General features: G+C 41.3%; 2 protein-coding genes and 1 long non-coding RNA gene across 5 annotated transcripts in view; 2 read left to right on the top strand and 1 right to left on the bottom strand.

Annotated features, from left to right (window-relative positions):
* Positions 1–25,363, bottom strand: part of CALM1 (calmodulin 1) — a 390,385-nt gene that overhangs the window by 8,540 nt on the left and 356,482 nt on the right. Inside the window, exon 2 of one of the 3 annotated variants that reach the window (XM_061463842.1) lies at positions 725–783. The exons of 1 other annotated variant lie outside the window; for it this stretch is intronic. In XM_061463842.1, coding sequence (XP_061319826.1) covers positions 725–727 — 3 coding nt within the window. In that variant the 5' untranslated portion in view covers positions 728–783. Of the gene's footprint in view, positions 1–724; positions 788–25,363 lie in introns of those variants that run through there. One more of the 3 variants, XM_061463841.1, reaches the window with a different exon arrangement.
* NRDE2 (NRDE-2, necessary for RNA interference, domain containing) overlaps positions 1,973–25,363 on the top strand; it is a 59,918-nt gene continuing 36,527 nt past the window's right edge. Inside the window, exon 1 of the mRNA XM_061463789.1 lies at positions 1,973–1,996. Coding sequence (XP_061319773.1) covers positions 1,990–1,996 — 7 coding nt within the window. The 5' untranslated portion in view covers positions 1,973–1,989. The remainder of the gene's footprint in view (positions 1,997–25,363) is intronic.
* On the top strand, positions 12,544–24,308 carry LOC133274500 (uncharacterized). Its single transcript, XR_009745167.1, has 3 exons — positions 12,544–12,597; positions 18,600–18,771; positions 23,222–24,308. It is a non-coding gene; the product is annotated as an uncharacterized LOC133274500 (long non-coding RNA).

Raw genomic sequence — 25,363 nt, 5'->3', positions numbered from 1 at the left:
GCTCCCCAAGCCGAAACCCCCGAGCGGACGCTGGGCCGTTTCCAACCGAGCAAAGTACAGTGCGCCCCGGTCCCCCCAGCCGAGGAATGCGCGGGGACCGGGGAGGAAGAGGAGGAGACATGATGTAATGCAAACACTGCTGCTGCGTTTTTGGGGGGATGGGGGCCGAGGGCGCAGTAGCTGCAGCGCGGTGCCCTCCCCCGGGCCACCCCCCCGCTCCCTCCGCAGTGCAGCTGGTGCCGGAGCCGAGCAGGATCCTTGCCCGCAGCCCCGCCCGGCAGAGCCCCCGCCCCGAAAAGCGCCCTGCACGCCCGAGGGGCCACGGCCCCAGGGGGGAAGAGCCCGGCCCTTTCCGGAGGGGAGCCAGCGCCGCACGCCGGGAAAAGCGAGGCGGGGCCGCGGCGGGAGGGCGCGGGGCCGGGGCGCCCACACGGCCGTAGGCCCCGAGGGAATGAGGCGGCGGAAGAGGAAAGGCCACAGTTCATCGGCGATCCCGCGCAGCACGGCGGGGGGGCCTGCTGCTACCAGCCTGCTCACCCCGCGGGGACCAGGGCGGGAAGGGCTATGGTCTCCCGCTCCCCCCTCCCCGCTGCCTTACGGGAAGAACCCATCTCTAGCGAGCCATCAGCTCCTCAGCGAGCCACCTTCGAGCGAGCCCCTTTAGTGCCAGCCCCCGCAGCAGCCCGAGCGCCTCGCGTCGGAGCCGGTCGGTGGAGGTACCTACCATGGCGAAGCAGCGGCGGGCCCAGCGGCGGCTGCACGAACTGCGCGACCACAAGCGGCAGCGACTCCCTCCTCCTTTGCGCGGCTTGGAGAAGTTCTGGGAGCATTAGCCTGCTCCGCCCCAGTATATATGTAGGGCTGTATCCCTCCGCCGGAGAGGGGCCTTTTTTTTTTTTTTCCTCCTCCCCGGCGTGGTATGTGTGAGGGTGACTGCGGCGAGCAGCCCTGCCCCTTCTGCGGCCCAGCCCCTCCTCCGGCGGGCTCGCTTTCCCCCGCCCGGTTCCCCCGCGGTTCCTCGCCCCCAGAGGGGCGGCCGGCGGCCGTCTACCCGTTGTGGGAGCCGGGGCCGCGGCGGGCTCTAGTTTCGCGGTGCCCCCACTCTTCCTCCGCCGGCTTTCTCTCCCCTTCCCTTGTTTCTTCGCCCCCTGAGGTAAGCCACGTAGGGACAGGCGGGCGAGCAGCTCCCCTCTGCCCGAGGGAGAAGCCCCTGTCCCGCGCCCGGACCGTAGCCCGCCGCCGGCTGCGAGGCCGCCCCTCCCGCCCCCAAGTCAGACGGCGGGGAATGAAGGCGGCCTGGGCCCACAGTGGCCATTTTCCGTCGACCGCAACTCCCAGCAGAGACGGCGGGGGGCGGCCGGACCGGCCGGGAGAGAGCTGCCCGCCGTGGGGACCCCCCGGCCTCTCTCTATCCCCTCGTTTCTCTCTAGGCTGGGACCCCCGGAGGAGAAGGGAATCTCGGCCGAGACGGTGTTTTTCTGGTGCTTTTTTTTTTTCTAGACAGCATTCCCGCCGGCAGTCCGGTGGCCTACGCTCCACCGGAGCCCAGGGCGGCACCTGGGAGAGGGTGATGCCGGGGGTGTTAGTAAAGCACTCTTCGTTCTGAAGACAAGGGGGTACGACAGGGGCTGTAAAGCTGGTATATTGAAGCTAGCACAGCTGCCGGTTTTTTAAATTGTAGGGCTTTTGTCAAGCACCAAAATCTGGATGACGATAAAATTCAGTGTAGAATCATACGCTCTACAATTGACGTATCACTTCAGCCGCTGCTCGGCAGAATAGCAGCCTACAAGTGGGGGGCAACAAAAGCATGTCCTCATGTCAGATGTTTTCTTTCTCCTCTGCCTGCTCTGGGTTTGAGGATTTTGTCCAACTGATGATAACCGAGGTAAATATTGCAGCATTTGCTGTACCTCCTTTAATAGGTATGGAAGCACAACCAACCATCGACACACACACACCCTGGAATCAAGGATCTTGGTTCCATTCATGAGAGGTACTGTTAGACTTTGAATTTATTTGTAATTAAAGATATTTTTAGTTAAGGTTTTAGTTTGGGCCTCTCTCTGGATTGGGAAGCTAGCAGTAATTCCAGCGTGGTCATGATTCTGATGAGCTGCTTGCAGAATATTACTAAATCTTTTAAAATCCATTTTTCTGTTTGAAAAATCATGCATGCTTTCAGTGTTTGAAATAAAGAAAATCCGTAAAGTTCCTGTTTTTTAATAATTTCGATAGCTTTACTACTGAAGTACAATTTATTTGCTTAACTTTCTGGAACACAGTGATAGGTTGGCAAACACAACACCTGTTTACAATCTAGGAGGATTTCCAATAGCAATCTACCCCCCTTCCCCCCATTTAATGTGTCATAGTTTGGTCCCTAAACCATCCTGACATTTGTGTAGGAACTAGTATATGAAATTGTGTCAGAAAACCAGTTTGCAGATGGCTAGTCTGTGAATAAGTTTTATAGACAGCTTACATTTTTTGATGCAGAATGCCCAACCTCCTTTTTTTTAACTCTTTTTTTTTTTTTTTTTTTTTTTTTCCAACTAGTAAGCAGTGACTTTGGATTTGTCGGGTTTGGGGTGGGTTTTGGTTTGTTTGGTTTGGATTTTTTTGCGGGTTGTTTTGTTTCTTTTTTCCTACAGAAGAACACACAAATTAATCTTTTGTTTTCAAACCAGACAACAAATTTAAGCTCTTATTTTCCCAGCTTAATTTCTTTCTGGAAAACATGGCACAGTGACTGCTGTGGACTACAAGAGCTTTTGCTTGGATAAGTGAATCTTGGAACTCCCCGTGTCTCGCAGGGATGTGTGAAGGACAATGTTCATGTACAAATCATTCACCTCATTGTGCTGGTCTTATAAAGGTGAAGATTTCATTACTGAAGCACTGAATTCTTTATAAATACTAGGCTAAGAAATTTGTACAACTACCTCACAAAGATGCATAGCTAATGCAGTCTCATGGTCTTTGGCCAAAATGTTTCTAATGTGGAAGGCTGAAGGTATTATCAGAATGATCTTACCAACATTTATATGTGATGGTTTAGAATGTCCATGCCTTATTTCAGTCCTTAAAGTTAATTGTGCATGTAGGATGTTCTTCCACTGATCCAAACCTTTACTTGTTAAAAAGTGAAGGGATTTAGCTGTTTAAGAGAGCCTATGAGACAAGTACTTAAAATTTATGTAGATTCTCTTCCAAACTATCAGTATGTTTGGATGTACATGAAGAAGCTTGGAAATGTGAAGCAAAAAAGCCTCTCAGTGACAGTGAATGCTGCCAAAGATTAACAGGCCTTTGAGCATAAGGATTACTGTGCATTTATTACTTTTTCTTTTTTAACCATTTTGTCTCTTTTTTCTAACTCTTGATGGTTCATGCTAATAATTCATTTATATTAAAAATGGATTTTCAAAATAAAGTTACTTTTAAAGGAGTTTGGAGTATAGTTATCTTGCTTTAAGATAAATACCAGGGTGATGAATTAAGGTGCCACAGTTAGGTTCTGCAGTAGTTTCTGTTAAATTGCATCATTGTGTATTTGAAAATATTTCATAGCTAATGCTCCAAAATAACATTCTGACTAAGGGGAGGGGTTTCTTCCTAATTTGACAAACGGCAGTGACAAATGTAAACAAACCAGAATACTAATGTTTTGCTGCCTATTTCGTGTAGGAAAAAATCATCTAAACTGACATCTGCCTGCTCCTTGTAAATCTGCTTTCACTCAGTAGTACAGATAGATTTCTCTTAAAATTTACATTCTGCTGTGGGCAGACAAGAAATGCCCCTGTCATTCCAATGACATACAATGTCAAATGATTTGCCAGGATCCTCTACAGTCTCATTCAAAATCCCCTGGATCTCACTGGGAGCTGGACTGGGCCATGAAATTACTCACTATTTGTGCCTAAAACCGTAGACCTTGGCCATCTCATGGCTACTGAGCTTTTTTATGAACAGAGGGCTGTGCGGTAGCTATTAAGATGAATTTCTGACCGGACTGATTTACTGTTCTGAATTATTTTACTGTCTGTCAGTAAGCTTACTTTTGTTGACTTCTGTTTAAGCTGTAACATTAGCAAAAGCTTATTTTATAAATACATAATTGCAGTGATGAAAGATTTGCAGCCGGTCTACCTAGTATTACATTTCTAAATTTTGCCTTAATATGATAGAAGGTTACAGTGTTGGTCTCTCTTTCTGCAGAGACTTAACATGTCCATTCTTTGGGAGCAGCTTACGATGTAAGAGGAATTCTGTTAAGAACTTGGAAAAATAATAAACCTTACTACTTATATGTAAGGTGTGCTTTTCAACCTTGGCTTTATTAAACATAAGGACTGGAGAACAGGGCCTCATATATATCAACTGCTTTCTCGTATTATACATACATAACTTAAAAAAAATCCAAATTAAAACATTTCACAAACATCTGCCCTGGGAGAATGGTGTGAGAACAGATAGACAGAAGTTTGTCATATCATTTAATGCACAGCAGGGGGATTGATATTATGGTGATAAGCATAGATAACCAGTATATGTTAGAAGTATAAGAAGCCAAAATCAAGTATATATGTGCATGCAACATCTGTGCAACTGGAACAAATTCGTAAGTAGTTTTCCTGACTATAATATTGCCAGTTTTATGTGTGAGCTACACAAACTGGGTTTGAATTTGTTTTACTGCTTTTCAAGTCAACTGGAATTCTTTTGGTACATCAGATAATATTTTGTTACCCTCTGTGTAAAATTCTTTTCATATAGGCAATGGTTTCTGGGGGGTCACCATTTTCCACAAAATTAATGTTCCTAAATGCCATTGGCAGCTGTGAAAATGTAAGACAGTATCCTTATAAAAGTATTCTATGAACTTCACTAAGTTTGCAAATAAGTGGGTGGAAGTCCACTGAAATAAAGAGCTAGAACAGAATTTAATTTGACCACATTTATACAAAATGTGAAAATTAAAATTGCTTTAATCTTAACATTTACATTTCCAAACCTACTAGCTCTTTTAAATGGAAAAATACGTTTCTGTAGATTAATGTTTCTTTTTTGGAGAGAGAGAAAACAACTCGAAACACCTTAATATTTCATATGCTTGTGATTTCTTCATATTTGCTTCATTCCCACTGGCATGTATCAGAGTCACATACAATTACAGATTTTCACTGAGCATTAAGTGTTAGAAGGCCATCTATGTAATTGAATAATAGTAGTTGCTACCTATGTTGAGTGTCCGTTGTCTTGTAAAGTTTTAGATGGTGATATAAAACTGATTTAGCTGCTGGTTAGAACTAAATTAGTTATACATTGCAATTAAATTAGTGAATCCTTTCTTACATAGCTATGTAAATTGGCATCCTTGAGGCCCAATAATTTGAAACTTTCATAATTTAAACTTAAGCAGTTTGAGTTGGGAACCTTAAAAGATCCTATCTTAAAAAGACTTGTACAGATGGGAATTACAGCCCTGCTTGCAAACGTAAACTCAGTCACACATCTTGCAGGTTAAACATTATAAAATGATTATTTTAAACCTAAGTGCTTTTCCCTAGATTACAGATGTAAAATAAATGACAAAAAAAAAACCACAAAAAAAAAAAGCTTGTTCCCACAGTCTTAAAAACTACCTTCCTTCACAGTCCTATGAAGAGTTCTCTAGAAACATCTAAGCATATGAAAACAGGATTTTCCTTCTCAGTTTTTGTAATTGCCAGTTTCATATGAAGATAAACATTCATGATACAAACAGAAGTTACTCCTTCCATTTCTGTGTTATGTTTCATTATCAGTGTTTTTATGGAAAAAAGCTGAAGTGTATCCTCTGTTTTTTAAGAATCTAGTGCAGAAGAGGACAGAATATTTATGTATGTGCTTGCTACGTATTTCGTATTTTACATAATATCATGAAGCATACCTATGTCATGCTTCTTCACTGTTGGATGCAGGTGTATGAACTATATTCCAGTTAATACATCTGTCAAAGAGAAGTAACTTATTTTTACCACAAATATTTAAAAATGTTCTGTGTAAAAGATATGTACTGAAACAGTCATCTAATAGTAAGTTCTGGTTCTAATTTCAGAAGAGGGATTCCTCAAAATTTTAAATGCTACAATGTAACAATAAATTCTTAGATTCACCTTATTAGGAATGGCTTGCATCTGCATTTCGTTTCTTAAGAATATGCAGGAAAACGGAGTGGTCAACAAACTGGTTTATAGGTTCAAATTTCTGTCTTATAACTAATAGAAAAAAGTCGAACAGCTGTTGCTGTTAGCTACAGATTTTGAACCACTATATAGCTTATAATTGTATAATAAACATGGGTAAACAAATATGTTTCAGAATTTAAGTCCTGAAGAAAGGCTAGAAATCTGTTCATTCAACTCCAGTACTGTTGTTTCTCATTTCAGTTTCCCCTATTTAACACAGAAAAAATAAATCTTCAAAGATAATCAGGATTTGAGCCTGTTTGCATTCTTTTTACACCTCTCCTTTGTCCATGAGTAATTAATTTTTATCTGAATATTCCTATGGGGCAAACTGGGGCATTAATTTTGCAATAGCAGTCCTAGCTAATTTTAACAAATATGTATATGAGAATATATGTGACATAGGCAAACAGATGTGTAAAATCCACAGATACATCCTCTAACGGCCAAATCTCCCTTACTTAACCCCAAATTGCAATCTTGTAACAGGTCTGTGTTAAAAAACGTTTTCTTTGGCTCAGGTAGGGTTATCATAAGACTTCATGCTACAGCTACACGCAAAAAATGCAACAACTCCATGTATGCAGTTCAAGGATGATCATAATTTTAAATCAGAATTATAGTTTCTGGTACAGATTTTTAACAACTGTAAACATGCCCTGAAGTCAATAAATCCATGTTAATTTGCATCAGTTGGGGATTTATTTATTTCCTTCCTTTCTCTCACACACCCAAATGAGGAGTTGCTATCAGTTTGTCAGATTCCTTGGGATAAAAAGCTAGAAAATCAAAACCACCTGAGTTAACGGATGTCAAATACTACTGTCCAGGACACATCCAGTATTCTAATCCACCATACTATGGCGCTGGCCTGAGTTGAGAAGTGTTATGCATACATCCCAAATTACAGATGCTGGAAGCCAGAATCATCACCAGGTGATACTCCTTTTCAGTTGTTGTAAGCAAATGAAGAAAGCTATGGAATTGTTACACTTCTTTGGACAGCTATTTTGTGTCATTTGTGCCTGCAGCAATAACAAACCCACCTGATAATGAAATAACTTCTCCAACTGCCAGATCACCTTTTTTTTTTTTTTGCGGGGGGGGGGGGGAGGAAGGGTAAGGGGAAGAACCCAACCAAACAAACCCCTAAGTTTTCCAACAACCTTGAAGAGAAGATACATTTCTAGTATCAGTTGCCAAAGAGCCAACAGACTGCATCTCCCCTGGGAACCTGGCATGCAGTACATAAGAAATCCTCTACTGAGGGCTCATCTTTTGTGAAGTTTTTAGTGGAAAGAAATTTTAAAACAAGAATATCTGATGCCTCCAGAATATGGGCTCTGATATCCCCCTTAAGGTTTCTCTTTGATCCAGTTCTTTGTCTAGAACTTTAAGTTTATACCTTTGGGGCATTCGCCTCTTAAAATGTCTGACCCTCTGAGTATACACGTGCCTCCGTCCTCAAGCACCTCACGCCATTGTTGAAATTCTAGAAATGGTACCAAGGAAACCCAATTTTCTTTGTAAACCTGGAAAACAAAGCTGTCTCACAGGGCCTGCTATTCTTCCCAAAGTTTTTGTGAGGGTACGGTTCACATCAGCTACCTAATTAAATCTGTTCTGCCTGCCTTATTCTGGGGCTGTCAGCTTCTGTGAAATAAAATGCCTAAAATCTGGTCTGTCCCAGGCATCTAGCACTTTGTGCACACCTTTCCTGGCAAGCAGCATTGACCTTCCCCACAGTATGTCTATTTGTTGTTATTTTTGTGGTAGCAGAAGTATGCTAGATGCTAATGAAGCACTTATATTTAGTAAGTGCACTGTTACGTGCTGGCTGTGAAGCTGTCAGCAGCACTGTGAAAGAGCACAAGCCTAACACAAAGGTGCACTGCACTGGGTGTGGGATTTTTATGCTATATGGAAGGAAAGTACATTTAATGAGTTTATTTTGGTTAGCCTTCAGTTTAGTTTCAGGCCTGCCAATACTGACATCATTTTTCCAAGCAGGGAGCACCAGCTAAGACTTCTCTGCATCACTATCCTTGGGGTGGGCCTGTGTGTGGGCTGATGCAGTGTTCAGCACTCCAGATCATTTCACTTTGGCATCCATTCTGCTTCTGCTGTCTCTATCTCCATATTCTATTTTAGGTGCTTACAGAGCACCAATCTCCTTAACTAAAATATAACTGAAACAAGATATTCAGCATCAAATAAGCAAAAAGCAAATCACTCAAAATAGACTATGTTATTATTATGGGGTTAAATCACTTAAACATAGATATCTTCCTACTCCTCCTCCCACTTCTTTCTTTAGTTTGTCTCATCTTGTTCTCTCCTCAGGGATGTACTGCTGGCCCACAAGATTCTGGAAAAAAAAAATAAATAAAAAAAATCTGTTCCATGATGGGTTCATGGGTGTCATCTAGCTTGATTCTTGTAAAAAGTATGGTATCATTAGAATCTCAACTGTCCTGAGATCCTCATGTCAGCCCCTCATCCTCCACTAAGGCCAGACAGCATCTTTAAAGAAAGAGTGAACCTCTATAGATACCCTTACCAGACCCTCATTCAGGTTGCTCCAGCTGGGTTTTCGGTAAAGTAAGGGATCTCACACCACTGTCCCAGGCCAGCAACCACAGTATTGCATTGGCATGAAGACTCAGCTACATCTAAACCTGCACTTCAAAGTATAGTGTATTACTAGGCCTGAGGGTATGATGAAAAGGGTGAATTTTTAATTAGGCACCCAAAGGAAGGATGTTGAGGAATTACTGTCAATGTGCTAGAGACTTCAGTTTGCTACAGGACATCTAAGTAATTTGATGAGACCCCAGGCTTCTCTTATCACCTGCTCCTTGCTTGGGGCTTGTGTGGAAGTGTTTGAGGCCAGGTTGGATAGGGCTTTGAGCAACCTGGTCTAGTGGAAGGTGTCCCTGCCCACTGCAGTGGGGTTGGAACTAGGTGATCTTTGAGGTCCCTTCCAACCCTAACCAGTCTGTGATATCTCCCTGGTGTTGTGCCCTCGGCAGTCAGCACTACGGGTTCTGCTCCTGACTCTCAAAGGTGCTACGGCTGGCATTCACTATTAACTGAAAGCCATTGCAGGGCTCTCAGCTGCGTCTCCAGCAAATGCCATTTGCCGGCTTAGCACAGGCGGCTCTGCAGCTCCTCTGGAGTCACTTTAAAATTTGCCTGAATTGAGGGTTTGGCTCGACTCGACTCTGGTGACGCTCCACGGTCTCCACGAAGGGACATTAACGTTGCGATTAACATTGTAACCATCAGCAGGGGCCCGGGCTGTGCAGCCCATAACGTTTTGATCTCGTAGAGCTTCCTGTAGGCTCCTGAGTACAGCTTTATTTCCACCCTCCCTCCCCTTTCCCCAGCCAGCGGGGCCGCAGCGGGCTAGGGCGCCGGCCGTTGGTTGCCCGGGCAAAGGCGCTCTGCGCCCTACCCGCTCCCACAGCGTCAGCGGAGGAGAGACAGCGGATGAGGCGCCGGCAGCAGACAAGCCCGCTTCCCTCGGCGGGCAGCCCGTGACAGCGAGTCACCCGCCTGCGCCTTCGCCGCCGGTAGGGCCTATATTCTCTCGCGGAAGGTTATCGTTCACTAGCACGGCGCCGTCCGACGGCAGCGGTGCTGAGGCTCTGAGGCAGCGCTTTGTCAAGAAGCGCCTGATTGGCTAAACGGACTCTGCAATGGTTAGCTGGTAAGAGTCAAGCCCTGTGATTGGTTGCGTTGTACCTGCAATGCGTCAAGTGAAGGTGCTGGAGTGCGTGTGCTGGAGTGTTGTGCTGCCTGGGGAGGAACCGTGGCCGGCTCCCTGGGTGGCGGCGGTCGCCCGCAGCCTGGCCCCGGGCGCGCCCGCAGAGACCTGCGAGAGCCCTAGGGCTCTCGCCTCTTCCTGGCAGTATCAGCAGCAGTAGGGCTACGTTTCCCGCCTCTTCATGCTGCCGCAGCTTGCAGCAATAGCAATTGCTTGGCTCATGAGCCAGACCTGGCAGGAAGAAGGTTTTCCTCAGTTATCTCTTTGGAGTCAGGATTCTGTACCAAAAAGCAGCAGAAAGTTGTTTGTTTGTTGTTTTTTTCTCACTGCTTTCCCACAGCACAGGGTCACAGAGGCACAAAATGTGGCGGTAGAAATTCGTTTATTCTGCCCTTCCATTATCAGTGTGAGAAGTGTTTCTTGGACTGCTGCTCGAAATGACAGTTTGAGTGACAGTTGGAGGAGGATGCGCACGATAAAGTGATGAGTGATCTCTTAAATATCTTGCTGAAACGCTGCAGAATCTTTCAACACAAAGAGACACTTCTGCAAAATTAGCCTCAAGCTGCAAAGCTGCACAGAGGCACAGGAGGCTGGCCTGCATCCATACGGGATTCGGGAACATGGTTGGGTGTCTGCCCCCTTGGTCCTAGCCAAAGCCCGCTGCAGCCTTCTTGCATAAGGAGCTGCAGGCATGCCGTAACCACTTGTGTGGTGGGTTTTGTGTGTCTCTAATTGAAATAAGCACAGTTAAACCAGAAGCAAACAACAAAGCCGCCTCTGCACCAGTAAGAGGCTTACAGGACCACTTTAAACATGATGGGAGTTTCAAATCAGCAAAATCTTCCCGGCACATCTGCAAAGCTACGTCTAAACGTAGAAGTAGGTTACAGACACTCCTATCTAAATTCTTCAGTATTTCTGTTACTGGAATGTTTTCATTGCTCTTTTTCAAAATCCCATTCTTGATGAGTGAGTCAGCAAGAAGTCTGTGAATGTGTCAGGGAGCAGTATTTTAAACTAGGTTTCACTGCTAAGCAATTATTAAAGAGCATGTTTACATATGAAAATATTGCAATTTTGTAAATGGACATAACGGCCCGATTTCTTGACTCTAGCAAGAGTTCTCTTCCTAATTACAGTTTTTAGGATGACATTCCTGATGTGCTCTTGGGAGGATTTTGAGTTAAATTCCATGGTAATTTGTTTCGTTTATTCTGTTTGCTTGCTAGGACGTAGAACACTTTTTATTTTAAAATTATCATGATTTCCTTTTCACAGCTTTACTGAATACAAGCTGCTTTCCTGCTGGCATGAACACTTCCTACTGTCTTTTATTCCAAGGAATTCTTTCAAAATATTAAAAACAATCTAGCCACTTTTCCTTGTAGTCCTAGCTAAGTGGAACAGGTGCAATGAAACCTTTATGGGAAAATTATATGCCTATGTAATGATAATGTTTATGAGTGAAAGTTTGCTAAAGTGAAACATAAAAGCAAAACTGCAAGCTCATTCAGTTTCTTACTTGGTCATTTAAAGTATGATAGCATTTTTGAAAAAAAGACAGTTTTTAAAATCTTAGCCTGAGGTCTTAACAGATAGAAAGGAAATGGGTTTAACACACTGGTAAAAGCATCACACAGCATTCTGCAGAACAACCTTAAACATTATGTATTATTCATAAAGCCAATTTTTTGTATTAATTCACTATAATGACTGTACAAATAATAGAACTACATTAATGTCAAGAGAACCTGAAGAAAGCTTTTAGAAGTGACATCATCATTCAATGGGAAATAAATATACCAATTTCAAGGTTAACAAGTAAATCATAGTTGCCCCAGATAGTAAAGCAGGCTGTTTAGAAGATGAACTCAAGAGCCTTAGTATATTCAGGACAGCAGTGATAGTCTAAGAATTGGCTTGCTTTGAGCACAAGTTGCTAGAATGGGTCATTGTGAATAAATACCAACTACGTGTTTATTAGAAAGCGTTACATTGATCAAATTTAGGTAATTCCAAATCAATCAACTCTGAATGATAGTGCTACATTTTCTTTTTCTACAGGTGCTCTATGTAGGCCATGTCCAAAGCCATCAGTAAGCACGGAAAAGGTAATATGGAGTAGTAAGCTGAGTTCATTACGGTTCTAAATATATCACATTAAAAACATTCTGATTAAAAACATGCACCATCCATTTAAAGCAACCATTTTAAAAGCAATGTATTTACAGTAATGTCATTACACTAACATCTGTTAAATATATGCAGGTCTGCCATCTTATGGAGCCTGAATGGTACTGCCAAATAACAGAATATGGAACTACATGTTCATATTAGAAGAATAGTTTCAATTTTCCCTTTTCATGTAATCTGTCCTTTCTTCTAAAACTGGCACCATTTGACTCATTGTTTCTATGTGATATGTGTTTCTTTGTAGTATTATTTCTATGTGATACTGCGTTTATGTATGCATGCAAGTGTACACATGTAAACACAGTCAATAAAGGCATTACAATTGCTGCAAAATTATTTTCAGGTGAGAAGGATTCCTCAGGAAGACCTTATTACTTTGCTTTTGAAAAGTTTGAGGTGAGTTAGGAAGATGGTTGATCCAAGTGATTATGTTACTGTCAGATATTGTAGAGGAGCACTTAAGCAAGTTGTCCAGCTTTCAGTAAAGTTTTTCAGAGTCCTACTATTTGCTGGAAAATGTGGTAATGTAAATCTGGAATGTAAACACTTAGGAGGGTGTCTGATTTCAATGAGTTGTACCTGTACTAGGAAATACTCTTCATTATACTTTCTCCATTTAGTGTCATTTGCAAATATACACATCTACCCTGACACTCTTGCTGGGAAAAGGCACTGAGCACAAACTGTCATTTAAATTACTGTTAATTGTATCTGATGATGTGGAATACTACTTACCACCACCAACAGAAGTCTTAGAATAATTGGTTTTATGTGAGAACAAACGGAGTCTTCACCTTTTCAGTTATTTCCCACTTATAAGAAAGGTTTTCTCCCACATTTGATGTTGCCTGACTGTAGTACTGTATTACGTGTCAGAGCCCAATTGCCTCTGACAAAGTTCTTTTAAATACTCCACATAAGGGTTTTACGTTTAATATCAAATTTGCTTATTTGTTTGGGTTGAAGCCAGATCAAACCCATTGCTCTCTCCAAAGCACATGTTGTTGGTTGCTCACTTTCTGTACTCTGTTTTTGGCTGAGCCACATACATACACACTTCTCCCCTGCCATGTTGACCTGGCCAGCTCAGGAAGACATTATTCTCTATTAGTTGTCTCAGGGAGGGCTGCTGTCAGTATAATGACCCACTGATACAGCCATGTATCTAAAACAAAGGTTACCCTCCAGTCCCCATTGTGTTAGGTTCAGCTTTAGGGTAATTGCTGGTCATTCTTTACAGTCTTCCCTGAGATGGTTATTCTTATGCTCATCTCCTCTAAGCCTTGTTCCGTTGTAGGAGGATGTAGGTTGGTCACATTCCACCCCTTGGCTCAGCCCAGCATTCACCAATTATTGGACAGTGAGCTTCATACATATGTCATATGAATTACCAGCCCACTTGCCTCTGCACAGTGAAAGTGGGAGCATATGGGAAACTGGTTATTTACAGTTTCAGAATGTAATTTGAGTTAATATCATGTACTATTTGATTTTTCAGGTAACAGGTCAATACCAAGGTTACAAGAAACAACATGATGATTATTAACAATAGAAGCATGAGATGTAACATTGGTTTCAATACATTGGTAGCTTTTGGTGACAAGTCTTTAAAGATACCATGCCAGTGAAGTTTAGTAAGTCTGGTTTCCACTTTCACTAATTGAAACAGTTAATTCTTATCATATACCGTTTTTAATTGTCTTTCATCTAAACATTTTCAATTTCTAACACATGTTGGGTAACTTTGGCATTTTGTTTGAGAAAGGCATCTTGTGGATCAAAGATAATTCCACATGTTACTGTATCTTAAATGGTGTAAAATAAGACATCTTTTGTTCAATCAACAAGAAATCAATCTGTAAATCTGTTTGTTAGGTACAGAGCCCATCATTGCACATCAGTTTCATGGGCTTCCATTATGGGTAACAGCTTACCAATTAAAATTGGTTTTAAAGTAAGAATGGGTACACATAACTTTATTTCCCTTTCTTGAATTAACGGCTCAGTAGTTAGCAGCCTCTCACGCAGCTAACAGCACTTTCTCAAATGGAGTATAGTTGGGAGCCTTGCCACAATTTGCAACAAAATGTAATAGATAAGCTTTTTTACTTTGCACATCTTGTTGCCATAATGCCTGTTGATATCCCTCATAACCTATGCCTATATATATTCTTTATATATATTCTCACATATATATTCTGTATATATATTCTGTCCTATATTCTCGCAGCCCAGAAAGCCAGCTGTATCCTGGGGGTGATCCTAGAGGTGATCCTGCCCCTCTACCCTGCTCTTGTGAGACCTCACTTGGAGTACTGTGTGCAGTTCTGTTGTCCTCAATATAAAAAGGACATGGAACTGTTGGAACAAGTCCAGAGGAGGGCCACGAGGATGATCAGGGGACTGGAGCACCTCCCATGTGAAAATAGGCTGAGAAAGTTGGGGCTGTTCAGCCTGGAGAAGAGAAGGCTGTGTGGAGACCTCATAGCAGCCTTCCAGTATCTGAAGGGGGGCTATAAGGATGCTGGGGAGGGACTCTTCATTAGGGATTGTAGTGATAGGATGAGGGGTAATGGGTTAAAACTGAAACAGGGGAAGTTTAGATTTGATATAAGGAGGAAATTCTTTACTGTAAGGGTGGTGAGGCACTGGAATGGGTTGCCCAGTGAAGTTGTGAATGCTCCATCCCTGGCAGTGTTCAAGGCCAGGTTGGACAGAGCATTGGGTAGCATGGTTTAGTGTGAGCTGTCCCTGCCCATGGCAGGGGGGTTGGAACTAGATGATCTTAAGTTCCTTTCCAACCCTAACTATTCTATGATTCTGTTATTCTATATGAAGACTCCTTGGGGCCTATATGAAGTCTCCTTGGGTGTGCAGGGATAAAAGGTCTCATAGATTGGTTGGTAAAATGTCATCATTTAAAGCATTTAATATTTCATGATGGTTTTGTTCCCAAGTCCATATAGCATTTTTCTTCACCAAGTTATAGAGATCCCCCTAACATACTGAATCCAGGAATGTGTGACCTCCAAAGCCCAAACCTTCCTAATAAAGCTTATAACTCCTTTTTATCAGAATGTGCTTGAATACTCTGTGTCTCTGATAATACAAATTCTGCAACTGTGTTCTGTTCTCCTATCCATCATGTACCTAAAAATATGACTACTTAACTTGGTCCTTGTTGTTTCAAGTCAGGAACACTAATACTTAATAAGTGCAGGACAGCAGCATTGATACATTTACTCAACATGCCCTCCAGTTACAATATCATCTGTATATTGCAAAATTGTTACTTCAGGTGACAGGATGACTGATTCTAACTGTTTATCTAAGGTGGCATGGGCAAAAATGGGTACATGTTTAAAACCTTGGGGTAGGTGATAAAAGGTATACTGTCTTCCACCCCAAGTACATGCAAACTGTGGTTTGTCTTGCTCACGTATTGGGATCAAAAAGACCATACCTTTTGTAGCTAACACTCCCATCCACAGAAGAGCGTGTTCATATCTACTGTGCTGGAATGTTAAAGTGCAAGTTGCTTTATTGAAAGCCCTGCAGTCAGTAGTCATGTGCTGTATACAATCTCTTTTTTTTTTTTTTTAAAAGGCCATACCGGGCTGTTACATGGTGGGTGAATTCTTTCTATAGTACCCTATTGCTCTAATTGTTTGACTAATTCTGTCACAGGTTTTATGGCAGGAGTTTCTGGCTCTGAGCCTCCTTTCATTGTGGGGGTGTGTTGATCGCTCACAGCATGTGGATAACTTCCTGTGTGTAAACTTGAACTTGTCTGTTATTCATCCTAGCATAGATTTCATGACTACGAAACAGACTGATACAGAGCATGGGCTTGCAGGATTAATCCATTAGATAGGGGTAAGACTTTGGTGCAACTGGTAGTGTCAAACTTATGTTCCCAGACTGGTCTGCATGAAAGTTCAGGAAGATACGTGCTTCCATACCTGCCTTCTTACATCACTTCTGTACCTGTGTCCATGCATCACATACTTAAGCCCCAAGTTTTAACTCACCTTGCTCATCTTTACAAAAAGGAGCCAGCTCCGTTCCCTCATCCACCTCCACACACATCAATGTCACATTTTCTACCTTGTCTTGTTCCCAGAGTCTTGGAAAAGGTGGATCTGGCTAGGCTTCTACAGTGGGGGCAAAGATGGCAGAGAGGCAAATGCTCCTGGTCCGGACAGGAGCAAGTAACTCCCCATCAGCTGACTAGTGTTAGCTGCTGATCATACACAACTCCAGGTTTAAAGGAGCTTACTCATGCATTACACATGCTGTTTCAGAGTAACTGCTCTATGCCACAACATACTACAGACACAGGGAGATTTTGCAGTGTGACTTGGACCTACTTTTGCAGTGGTAATTGCTCCACAGCTCTGATGAATATGCATCTGCCATTTGTGTCTTTACTTGCAATTTAAAGAGTCTTTAAAAAGCAAAAATCATAGAATCATAGAATAGTTTGGGTTGGAAGGAACCTTAAAGATCATCTAGTTCCAACCCCCCTGCCATGGGTAGGGACACTTTTTACTAGACCAGGATGCTCAAGGCCCTGTCCAACCTTGACTTGAACACTGCAGGGATTCATAACTTACTTGGGCAACCTGTGCCAGAGCCTCACCACCCTCACAGTAAAGAACTTCTTCCTTATATTCAAACTAAGTCTGCTCCTGTTTAAGTTTGAACCCATTACCCCTTGTCCTGTTACTACAGTCCTTGATGATTAGTCCCTCTCTGGCACCCTTGTAGGCCCCCTTCAGATACTGGAAGGCTGCTATGGGGTCTCAACACAGCCTTCTTTTCTCCAGGCTGAACAGTCCCAATTTCCTTAGCCTGTCTTCATATGTGAAGTGCTCCAACCTCATTATCATCCTTGTGGCCCTCCTCAGCCTTTTTCCAACAGTTCCATGACCTTCTTATACTGGGGAGCCCCAGAGCTTAACACAGTACTCCAAGTGAGGTCTCACAAGAGCAGAGTAGAAGGGTAGAATGATCTCCCTGGACCTGCTGGTCAAGCTTCTTTTGATGCAGCCCAGCATATGGTTGGCTTTCTGGGCTGCGAGCACCCATTACTTCTCAATATATTCTCATACATTCTCATAAAATATTATTGTTAATCGACAGGATTATTGTTTGAATCTGACAGCACCTCAGTGCTTAAACCCTCGCTATGTTTTTCTGCTTAAATTGATCAGAAGCTGATCCTAAATAGAAGGGAAAACAAAATGTGGATCAAACTTTTATGCAAAGTTGCATTAAAAAAAACAAACTGACTGCACAGATTAAAACATATTTGAGTTAGTATGTTGAGAAACATATACTTTCTTCAGGTCCCAAACAACAGGGATGTCACAGGAAGGTCAGAGGTTGATACATGGAAAATACTATTCTGAATCAGACTTGGGATCAGACTGGGCCACTATCTTTCTACAGCTATGGCAAGATCAGGTCCGTGAATCAAGTACTCACCAATGGGAACAGGATACCATCTATCCCATAAAATACTATATTCTTAACTGTAACAGTGATAGATTTTCGTAAATGTGAAGCGTGACATGTAATAAGGCTTCCAGAATAATTGTCAATCAATTGCAGTTTGGTATTCATGCACATTTTAGAATTTACTCAATTCTCGACCATGTAATTACTCATTGATTTGGCAAACATTAAGTATATTACTTTTCCAAAGATGATACAAGATTCTATGCACCACTACAAAGCAGGCAACGTTCCAGCTCTCATGTTTAGTTTGAGAAATTAACACACAGTAAACTGCTCTAAGCTGACTGTATTTTTTAACTTAAGAAATCATATTTGGATTCTGATGTTAATTTGCAGTATCAACACATCTTAAGCTGGATGCTTAGTGTTTTACTCACACATAATGTTTTGGGGGTTTTCAAATAATTCAGAACAGCTTTTTCTAGTTATTTTCATTTAGCCCAGAATTTGTTTTTTTCCCATTTAACAATAAAAGACTGCACAGATGGCTGCGAAACAGAACCTTCAAACACAGCCGGATTTGTACGTTTGTGCTGATTTCTTGCTTAAGGGAACTCAGTTCAAAATGCTGTACTGCCAAATCCATCCCTGCAGTAATTCTCTTGGCTTCAGTGGATGGCCACATGGGGTTGCCTGTGATATCTGGCTAAGCTATGAGATTCAGTGCAATTCCAAAGGGATTTGTTTGACAATATGAAAAAATGAAGTCTGAAGAGCATGCTGCTGTGTCAGTCATTGAGCAGTAACCCATTTTGTTCAAAGTAGTGGCCATAAGAGCCACTTTCCATTCAGAAACCACATGAAAAAATTAAAATTTACATTGATTTAGATAATGGGCAGTAGAAAATGTTGTATTTGCACTGGGTCACATGCAGGTGCAGACAACAGGAGGGTCAAACAGTCCGGCTGGTTTTCTGAGGATTTAGAGATCATTTCAGACCTGAGGAAGTGGTCTGGAAGCTGCTGTAATTCTATCTGTGCGGCATCAGAATTGCCAGAAGGAGATTTTTAGAATACAGCTGCCTACAGAGAGTCTGGGAACTACAGGTAAATGAATTGCTCCTAGTCATCTGAATTTCTCTGTGCTCCGTAAATCAGAATATTATGCCCATTTTTCCTAAATAAAGGGGGTCATACCACATTTCATCAATTTCTTTTGCTAATGAAAACTATCTTAAAGATGTGGAAAGCTGGCTGACTCTTTGGGCCAAAAAGAATTGGCATTACTAGAGAACATAATATCACACAAGATTGCAACATAGGAACCGGCCAACAGGCTGTTTGGCTTCATTGGTATTGCTCATATGGGGCAGACAAAACACATAAAAATTAAAATCCTGAAGCTAACTGATTTAATGACGTTGTGCACCTTATCTGAATATTTCTAATTTTCTAAGAATTTCTAAGAATGAGTTAATTTCTAAGAATTAATTTTAAATTTTTGATGATCTGTTAAAGCAAAGTGATAGCTATTACATTAGAGTAAAAATACTTGTGTTCACTTGGAAATCGGCTTACTTTTAGGTGGCAAACTGTATTATTTTAAAATAATCCAGAATGGTAAACACATTTATGATGCAATATAAATATCACAGAAAAATCAGCTGCAAAGCTACTAGATAGCACTAAAATATACTTTCACTCTGAGAGGTGATGGTTTTATCATGGTTTGCAGGAAACTACTGTGCTTGCAAGCTTTGCTTTAGCACTGTAACAGACAACCAAGAAAAAGTTGCCTTATAACCAGCAGGATCCTCTGTGTCATCCAGCTCAGTCAGGCTGGAACTGAGCCAAAGAGAGAATGCCTCTCAATATCCTATTCCTAATTGTAATGTTTCCTGTTTTCTTTTGCAAGTAATACTTTATAGTGTAAATGCTTCACTGGTAGTGTCACCTGTGACATTTTGGCCTTTTCATTCTGCTCCCATACTTTCCTCCAGAAACTGGCCAAGCTTCTTGCTGCTGACGTTTCAATGCTATCTCCTTAGTTCCCTGTGGGAGAGCTTGTTGGGTCAGATATCCAAACTGGATCCGTGCATGTGTATCGTATTCACCTGACCTAGAAGGCCTCCCATAATCCTGTGTGCTGGGGATCATTTCAGCTGTCTTCACATGCAGCCGGCTGCAATTGGCCTGCAGCCCAGCTGGGTCTGAGCTGTTCCTGAGGGAAGCAGTGAGGTGTGACTGCAGCACGCTGTCACTCCTGGTTCTGGGAACACGGTGAGGAGAAGGCTCAGCTGTTTCAGAGAGGGAACTTTGGTGTGACAGAATTTATGATCTCAAATCTCTGCATGAAGGTGTGTGTGCTGTTTCCAGGCCAGGCACAGTCTTGCATTGGTACAGTGGCGGACCTCACCTAATATCTCTGCCAGATGCACAGTGGTCAGTTTAACATTTGTGGCACAGATAATCTGCAACATAGGTAATCAAATCATAGCTAATTGAGAATTGGCTCAGCGGGTGTTACAAGCCTGCTCTCACTTTTGACGTTGCACAGGCTGTTATTTTACTGCAGTCCAAGCAGCAGTATCAGCTGGAGGTATTTCTGCTTCCCTTGTTTTGTTCCCTCTTCTGCCCATGTCATGCCATCCATTCAGTTGTATTAACACATCTTTCCAAGATTTTTTTTTTTATTCCATTTAAGGACTATTTAAGAAGTCCTACAAGCAGTTGTGTTGGCACAGCTGAGGGGTAGAGGGGGTATTAAGAAGGCTTCAGACTACTCTTGCCATTTTTTATTGTGAAACAGTAGCTACAGGGCAGCTATACTCCTGTAATTCCACTAATTTTAATAGCTGTAAATTACCATTGTAAATTAGGAATAATCTCAAATAAAACAATGCTTCCAAAATCACTAAACATGTTTGCCCTGAGAAGGTGAAATACTAAAAAATTAAAAATGCTGTTAGGCAGCTGGAGATTTGAGGGAAGGTTCTTTCTTCCCTGCAAATAAAATAATTTAGGAATGGTATTAATAAATAGAACTGTTTCATTTTAGCACATGAAAACGGCATTCTCTTTGTTTCAATACTGAACCACCATTTAGAAAACTGCAGGGTTGCAAAATTACAAACCACACACAGTATTCTATAAAACTAGATGGCTTCACAGAGCTGTGTACCACTGTGCACTTCATGGCTTGCTGGGAATGAAAAACAATAAAGCCTCGGGTTTCCCAGTCAGTTTTGTCAGCAACTTCAATGAAGAAAAGGCTACAAACAAAGTGGCTGCAGGGAGTTCTCTACCCCTCAGGCATGGTGTCAGGGGGCTTGTCATTGCTGCTGCCTCCTCTTGCTCCACTTGTGGGAAAGGAAAATGTATGGGGTGGATAGACACAAACGATCACCAGGCTTCAGGAGTCACTTCTAGGAATGGCATATGATAGGTTTTCCTTGAGAAGGTTGAGAATCCTTGTGTACAGGAAAGATCATGGAAAAGGAAAAAAAAAAATAAACAAAGGGAATAAATATAGAGCAAGCACTTTTCCAAGGAGCAAAAGAAAAAAAAAAAAATTCCCTTGACAAGCAAAGGAAATGATGGCTGTTGAGCTGTTTGCTCAACAGGGAAGAAAACTGTCAAGAGTTGGAGAAATCTCCCACCCAATCTGACTATCAAAACACAGCTGGCAACCCCAGGGAAAGAGATCCCTCAACAACAGAGATCACCTGCAAACACTGTATTTCTTTTGAGTTGAGAAGAACAGATTCTATTACCAGAAAACTCTGTTTGGCTACGCTATTAACTAGCATTTAGCATCTCTTATTTTCTAACTCTAGCCTCTCTTATTGCTTTCCTTCCTTGCTAAACTCTTTAGTCTCTCCTTGTACCCATCCCCAACTTCTCTATGTTCCTGACAACTCACTGAACATATTGTGCTGATTATCTGAATATGCTGATCTCTGGGCTTGTCTGCAACAGGTAGTCCTATTAGTTTACCTTTCTCAAATATTTACTGAATAGCAATAAAGGGTAATTACTTCTATCAGCCAAAGAAAAACCCTGATCTTAGCATTTTAAAAGAGAGTGCTTTCTAGACTAAGTCTTAAAATCTTAAGGCTTCATATTTCAGTAGTGGTACTCTAGTACAGGGCCTCCATTAATGCTTATGGCTCTTCAAGCAGTTCTATAATGTCAACATTTGAGTTCTTTTTCCTTTCCAGTATATTGTTACCCATTTGTTTGCTAACAAATCTGGGACACCAACTCACAAACCCAAGGTATAGTGTTCTATAAATGAGCTTGGACAAACCTAGCAGAGCCTGTTTCATGTAGCTCTTCCTTAATGAAGGTTGCTTTGACAGTGTTTAGAGATTCCACAGTTCATATGAGGCTACTGTGTACTTCTGCCAAAGGCTGTAACATAGTTTGGGGTGGAGTGCGGCTTCCCCTTTCAGTGCGTAGGTGCCAGAAGTTTTTGATTTAAGCATATGGTGTGTTTTCTTCATTTAAATGGCAATATGCTTATCTGACAAGGAGCACTTTATTCTAAAACTTGCTGGCACCCTTTTGGTAACAAAGGTGGTAGAGCACCATTTCACTGTTACTTGGATTTTAGGACCTTGAACAGTCCTAAATATCAGGAATCAGTGGTTACAATTCCTGGGAAATATAGCTGCCATGTTTTATTGCTTTCAGTACAAGATTGTCTACTATGGTTGGCTACACTTTAAAGATTAATTAAGTTGCTCTGGATATACTGATGAACACTAATAGTAACTTCTTAGTCATTAAAAAATTGCAAAATATGTTCAGGAACATATTTCTGCATTTCTATGTACTTCTATATGATTTTTCTCTATTTTATATATATATATATGGTTTCTAGTTTGGCATAACAACCTCATGTAATTGCTAGGCTAAATTATACATCGAACAGTTCATATCTAATATGGAAAATAATGGAAAGAGTACACAGAAATGAATGGAATAAGGCTGTTTATCAAAGTAAAGTGTATGGAATAATAAACTGTCACTGAAGCGTTTTAGAGGTTTTCCATATTTAAATAATACTCTTCCACTTGTAGAAGAAATTCTTGACAAATAACACTAAATTACAGAAATTCAGTAGTTTTACTGATTCTTTTGCCCTTTTTTATGTTGTAATTATTTTCCAAATGATCCCACATTGCTCTAGGGAAAGACTTTATTCCTTTTTCGACATGCTTCTCACAATTCTTTCTCTGGTGGCTGTTGATCAAAATGAATAATACACTTCAGGTACTGAGATTTTATTGGGTAATTTTCCCAATACTTTTCCCTCAATAAAGAAACTTCTCACTTGTTTGAAGAGGAAGGGAGACAATACTAAATAGAACTTTTTGTGTGTTTGATTGGTTTTTTTTTTTCTGTCTAGTATGTTAAATAATGAGTAACCTTGGTCCTATAAAGTTTTGGGATCAAGCCTCGTAGGTTTCATGAGGTGTTTAACCTTTAGCAGGATAAAGGTTAATGTTTCCTTCCTTTTGTATTTTAACTTACACCCACCCGTACCCCCCAGATCTCAAATAAAAGTATGAACTACTTTTCTACAAATCTACAGTTAGAAGCAAGATAACCTACAAAAACAATATCCACCAGGTGATTTCATCATTAGAATGCTTAATTATATTAACTTATGTAGACACATTGACTTAGAAGAATTTGGAGTATTCCAGATGATTTCAATCATAACATAAAACATATTTTAAGAAAACACTGGTTATAGAAATCAATCTTTTGGCTTCTTCATTCATAGAGTCACTCATCACTAGCCTGGAATACCTTTTTTTTTGTTGTTGTTGTTGGCTGTAAGCTTTGGTTTCCAATGCTTGACCTTTCAAGAATGACTAGATAATTAGAGGTATCATATCCACCAAGGCCACTGTGGTTACCTCCTACCTTGCTGTTTTGGAGAGATGTGCACAGTATTTTTGAAGCAGAGTATAATTACAGATAGACTCACAGGTATGAGTGAAAAAGAAGAATGCAATCTTTCTCACTCTGTACATGTATCATGTTCCCTCACACATCTGGACCACCCATAACACTTATTTTGCAAGCTGTTGAAGTCTAGCCTGGACTCATGAGCTGGTTGTTGTTCCTTTGTCCTAGTAATGCCTTGGTTCCATCCCAGTGATATTTCAAAGCTTGTATTTCTGAGGGTGGAAAAATACAAATTAAATGGAAGAATAAACAATGCTGTTTTAACAACGAAAGTTTTGGAGGGCTTTTTTAATACCATAACAACAAATGTTGGTAGATTAGACATAGTAATTGAGGTATACAAATGGACTGAATAAATCAGAAGCTTAAGCATGACAGAGATCTGGAATTTATCTAACTCAGAGATGCAAAAACGGTCTGGAATTTACATTCCAAGTATGGAAGCAGGATGAGTAACCATCTCAACAGAGTAAAAAACAAGGAAAAGGTCTATATGGAATGGAGAACGGAAATTATTGAAGCAAGCTGTTAATTGGAGATTTGGAGGCAAAGGACTCAACGATGATTAGCCAAACCTAGACTTTGCTAGATCTTGCAAAGATTAAACCAAAAAGCAAAAGACTAGTGGTTTAGGTAGCACATTGCAACTAGCACAAAAGGAAGGGGAAGCCCTAAAGCACTGATGTTATGTATAATCTAGCTACACTCCCCAGCCTACTGGGGAGTGTAATTTTTGCAGCTTTCAGAACAAAAATGTAGAAAGGAAAGACAAAGCTAAGTTTGCTGTTAGAAGAGAATATACACAACGTGAACCATGGCAGGGAAGCTAAAATAGGTGAACTCAACTTGCTTAAATGGGGAAGCATTAATGACTAATGTAAGAACTAGGGCATAACATTTTATGGCTTGTGGTACAGATTTTAATCCATCTGTTGTATTGTGGTGCTACATAGCAAGTTTCACTTTTTATAAATGTTCAATATACTTGCAATTATTCTGTTAGTTTACAATAACACTCAAAGCTTTAAAACAAATTTTGAAAATAATGAGCACTATGGATACAAATGGAAGATGGGATAAAATGCAGCCCAAGTTTATTAAAGGTAAACTTTAATGGCAGCAGAAGTTTTATGGCTGGAAATGTGATTGATCCAATTGATTTGGATATAAGGAAGAGGTTCTTTACTGTAGGGGTGGTGAGGCACTGGAATGGGTTGCACAGGGAAGTTGTGAATGCTCCATCCCTGGCAGTGTTCAAGGCCAGGTTGTACAGAGCCTTGGGTGACATGGTTTAGTGTGAGGTGTCCCTGCCCATGGCAGGGGGGTTGGAACTAGATGATCTTGAGGTCCTTTCCAACCCTAACCATTCTATGATTCTATGATTTTTATCTCAGCAAAGCACTTGACAACATAGTACCTGTGAGATTATTAGCTGAAACAGGAAATAACACAACAAAATATAAGTTAGATAAAGAAGTGGCTAAAAGAAGGATGAAAATAGGTCTGTGCTGGAAAGGGCACTATGAGACCAGAGAGGGATTTCAAGTGGGGCTTCTTATACCAGCATTGGGCCCAGTCTTATTTTCTAAAGGCACTGGCATAAAAATAACAGCATGCTAACTAAACTTGCTGATGGAAAAAACTAATACACCTTGCTCACAACAATCCATATCAAGAATTTAATTCCTAGAAAACAGGTGACCTAGCAACCTGTAGT

The sequence above is a fragment of the Pezoporus flaviventris genome, unplaced genomic scaffold (genome assembly GCF_033815535.1).
Source record: "Pezoporus flaviventris isolate CSIRO_AGI_PZ_B2104156 unplaced genomic scaffold, CSIRO_AGI_Pfla_v1 ptg000036l, whole genome shotgun sequence".
In the NCBI taxonomy this organism is placed as follows: domain Eukaryota; kingdom Metazoa; phylum Chordata; class Aves; order Psittaciformes; family Psittacidae; genus Pezoporus; species Pezoporus flaviventris.
The sequence above is the reverse complement of the archived record's forward strand: the minus strand, read 5'-3'. Positions and strand labels throughout refer to the sequence as shown.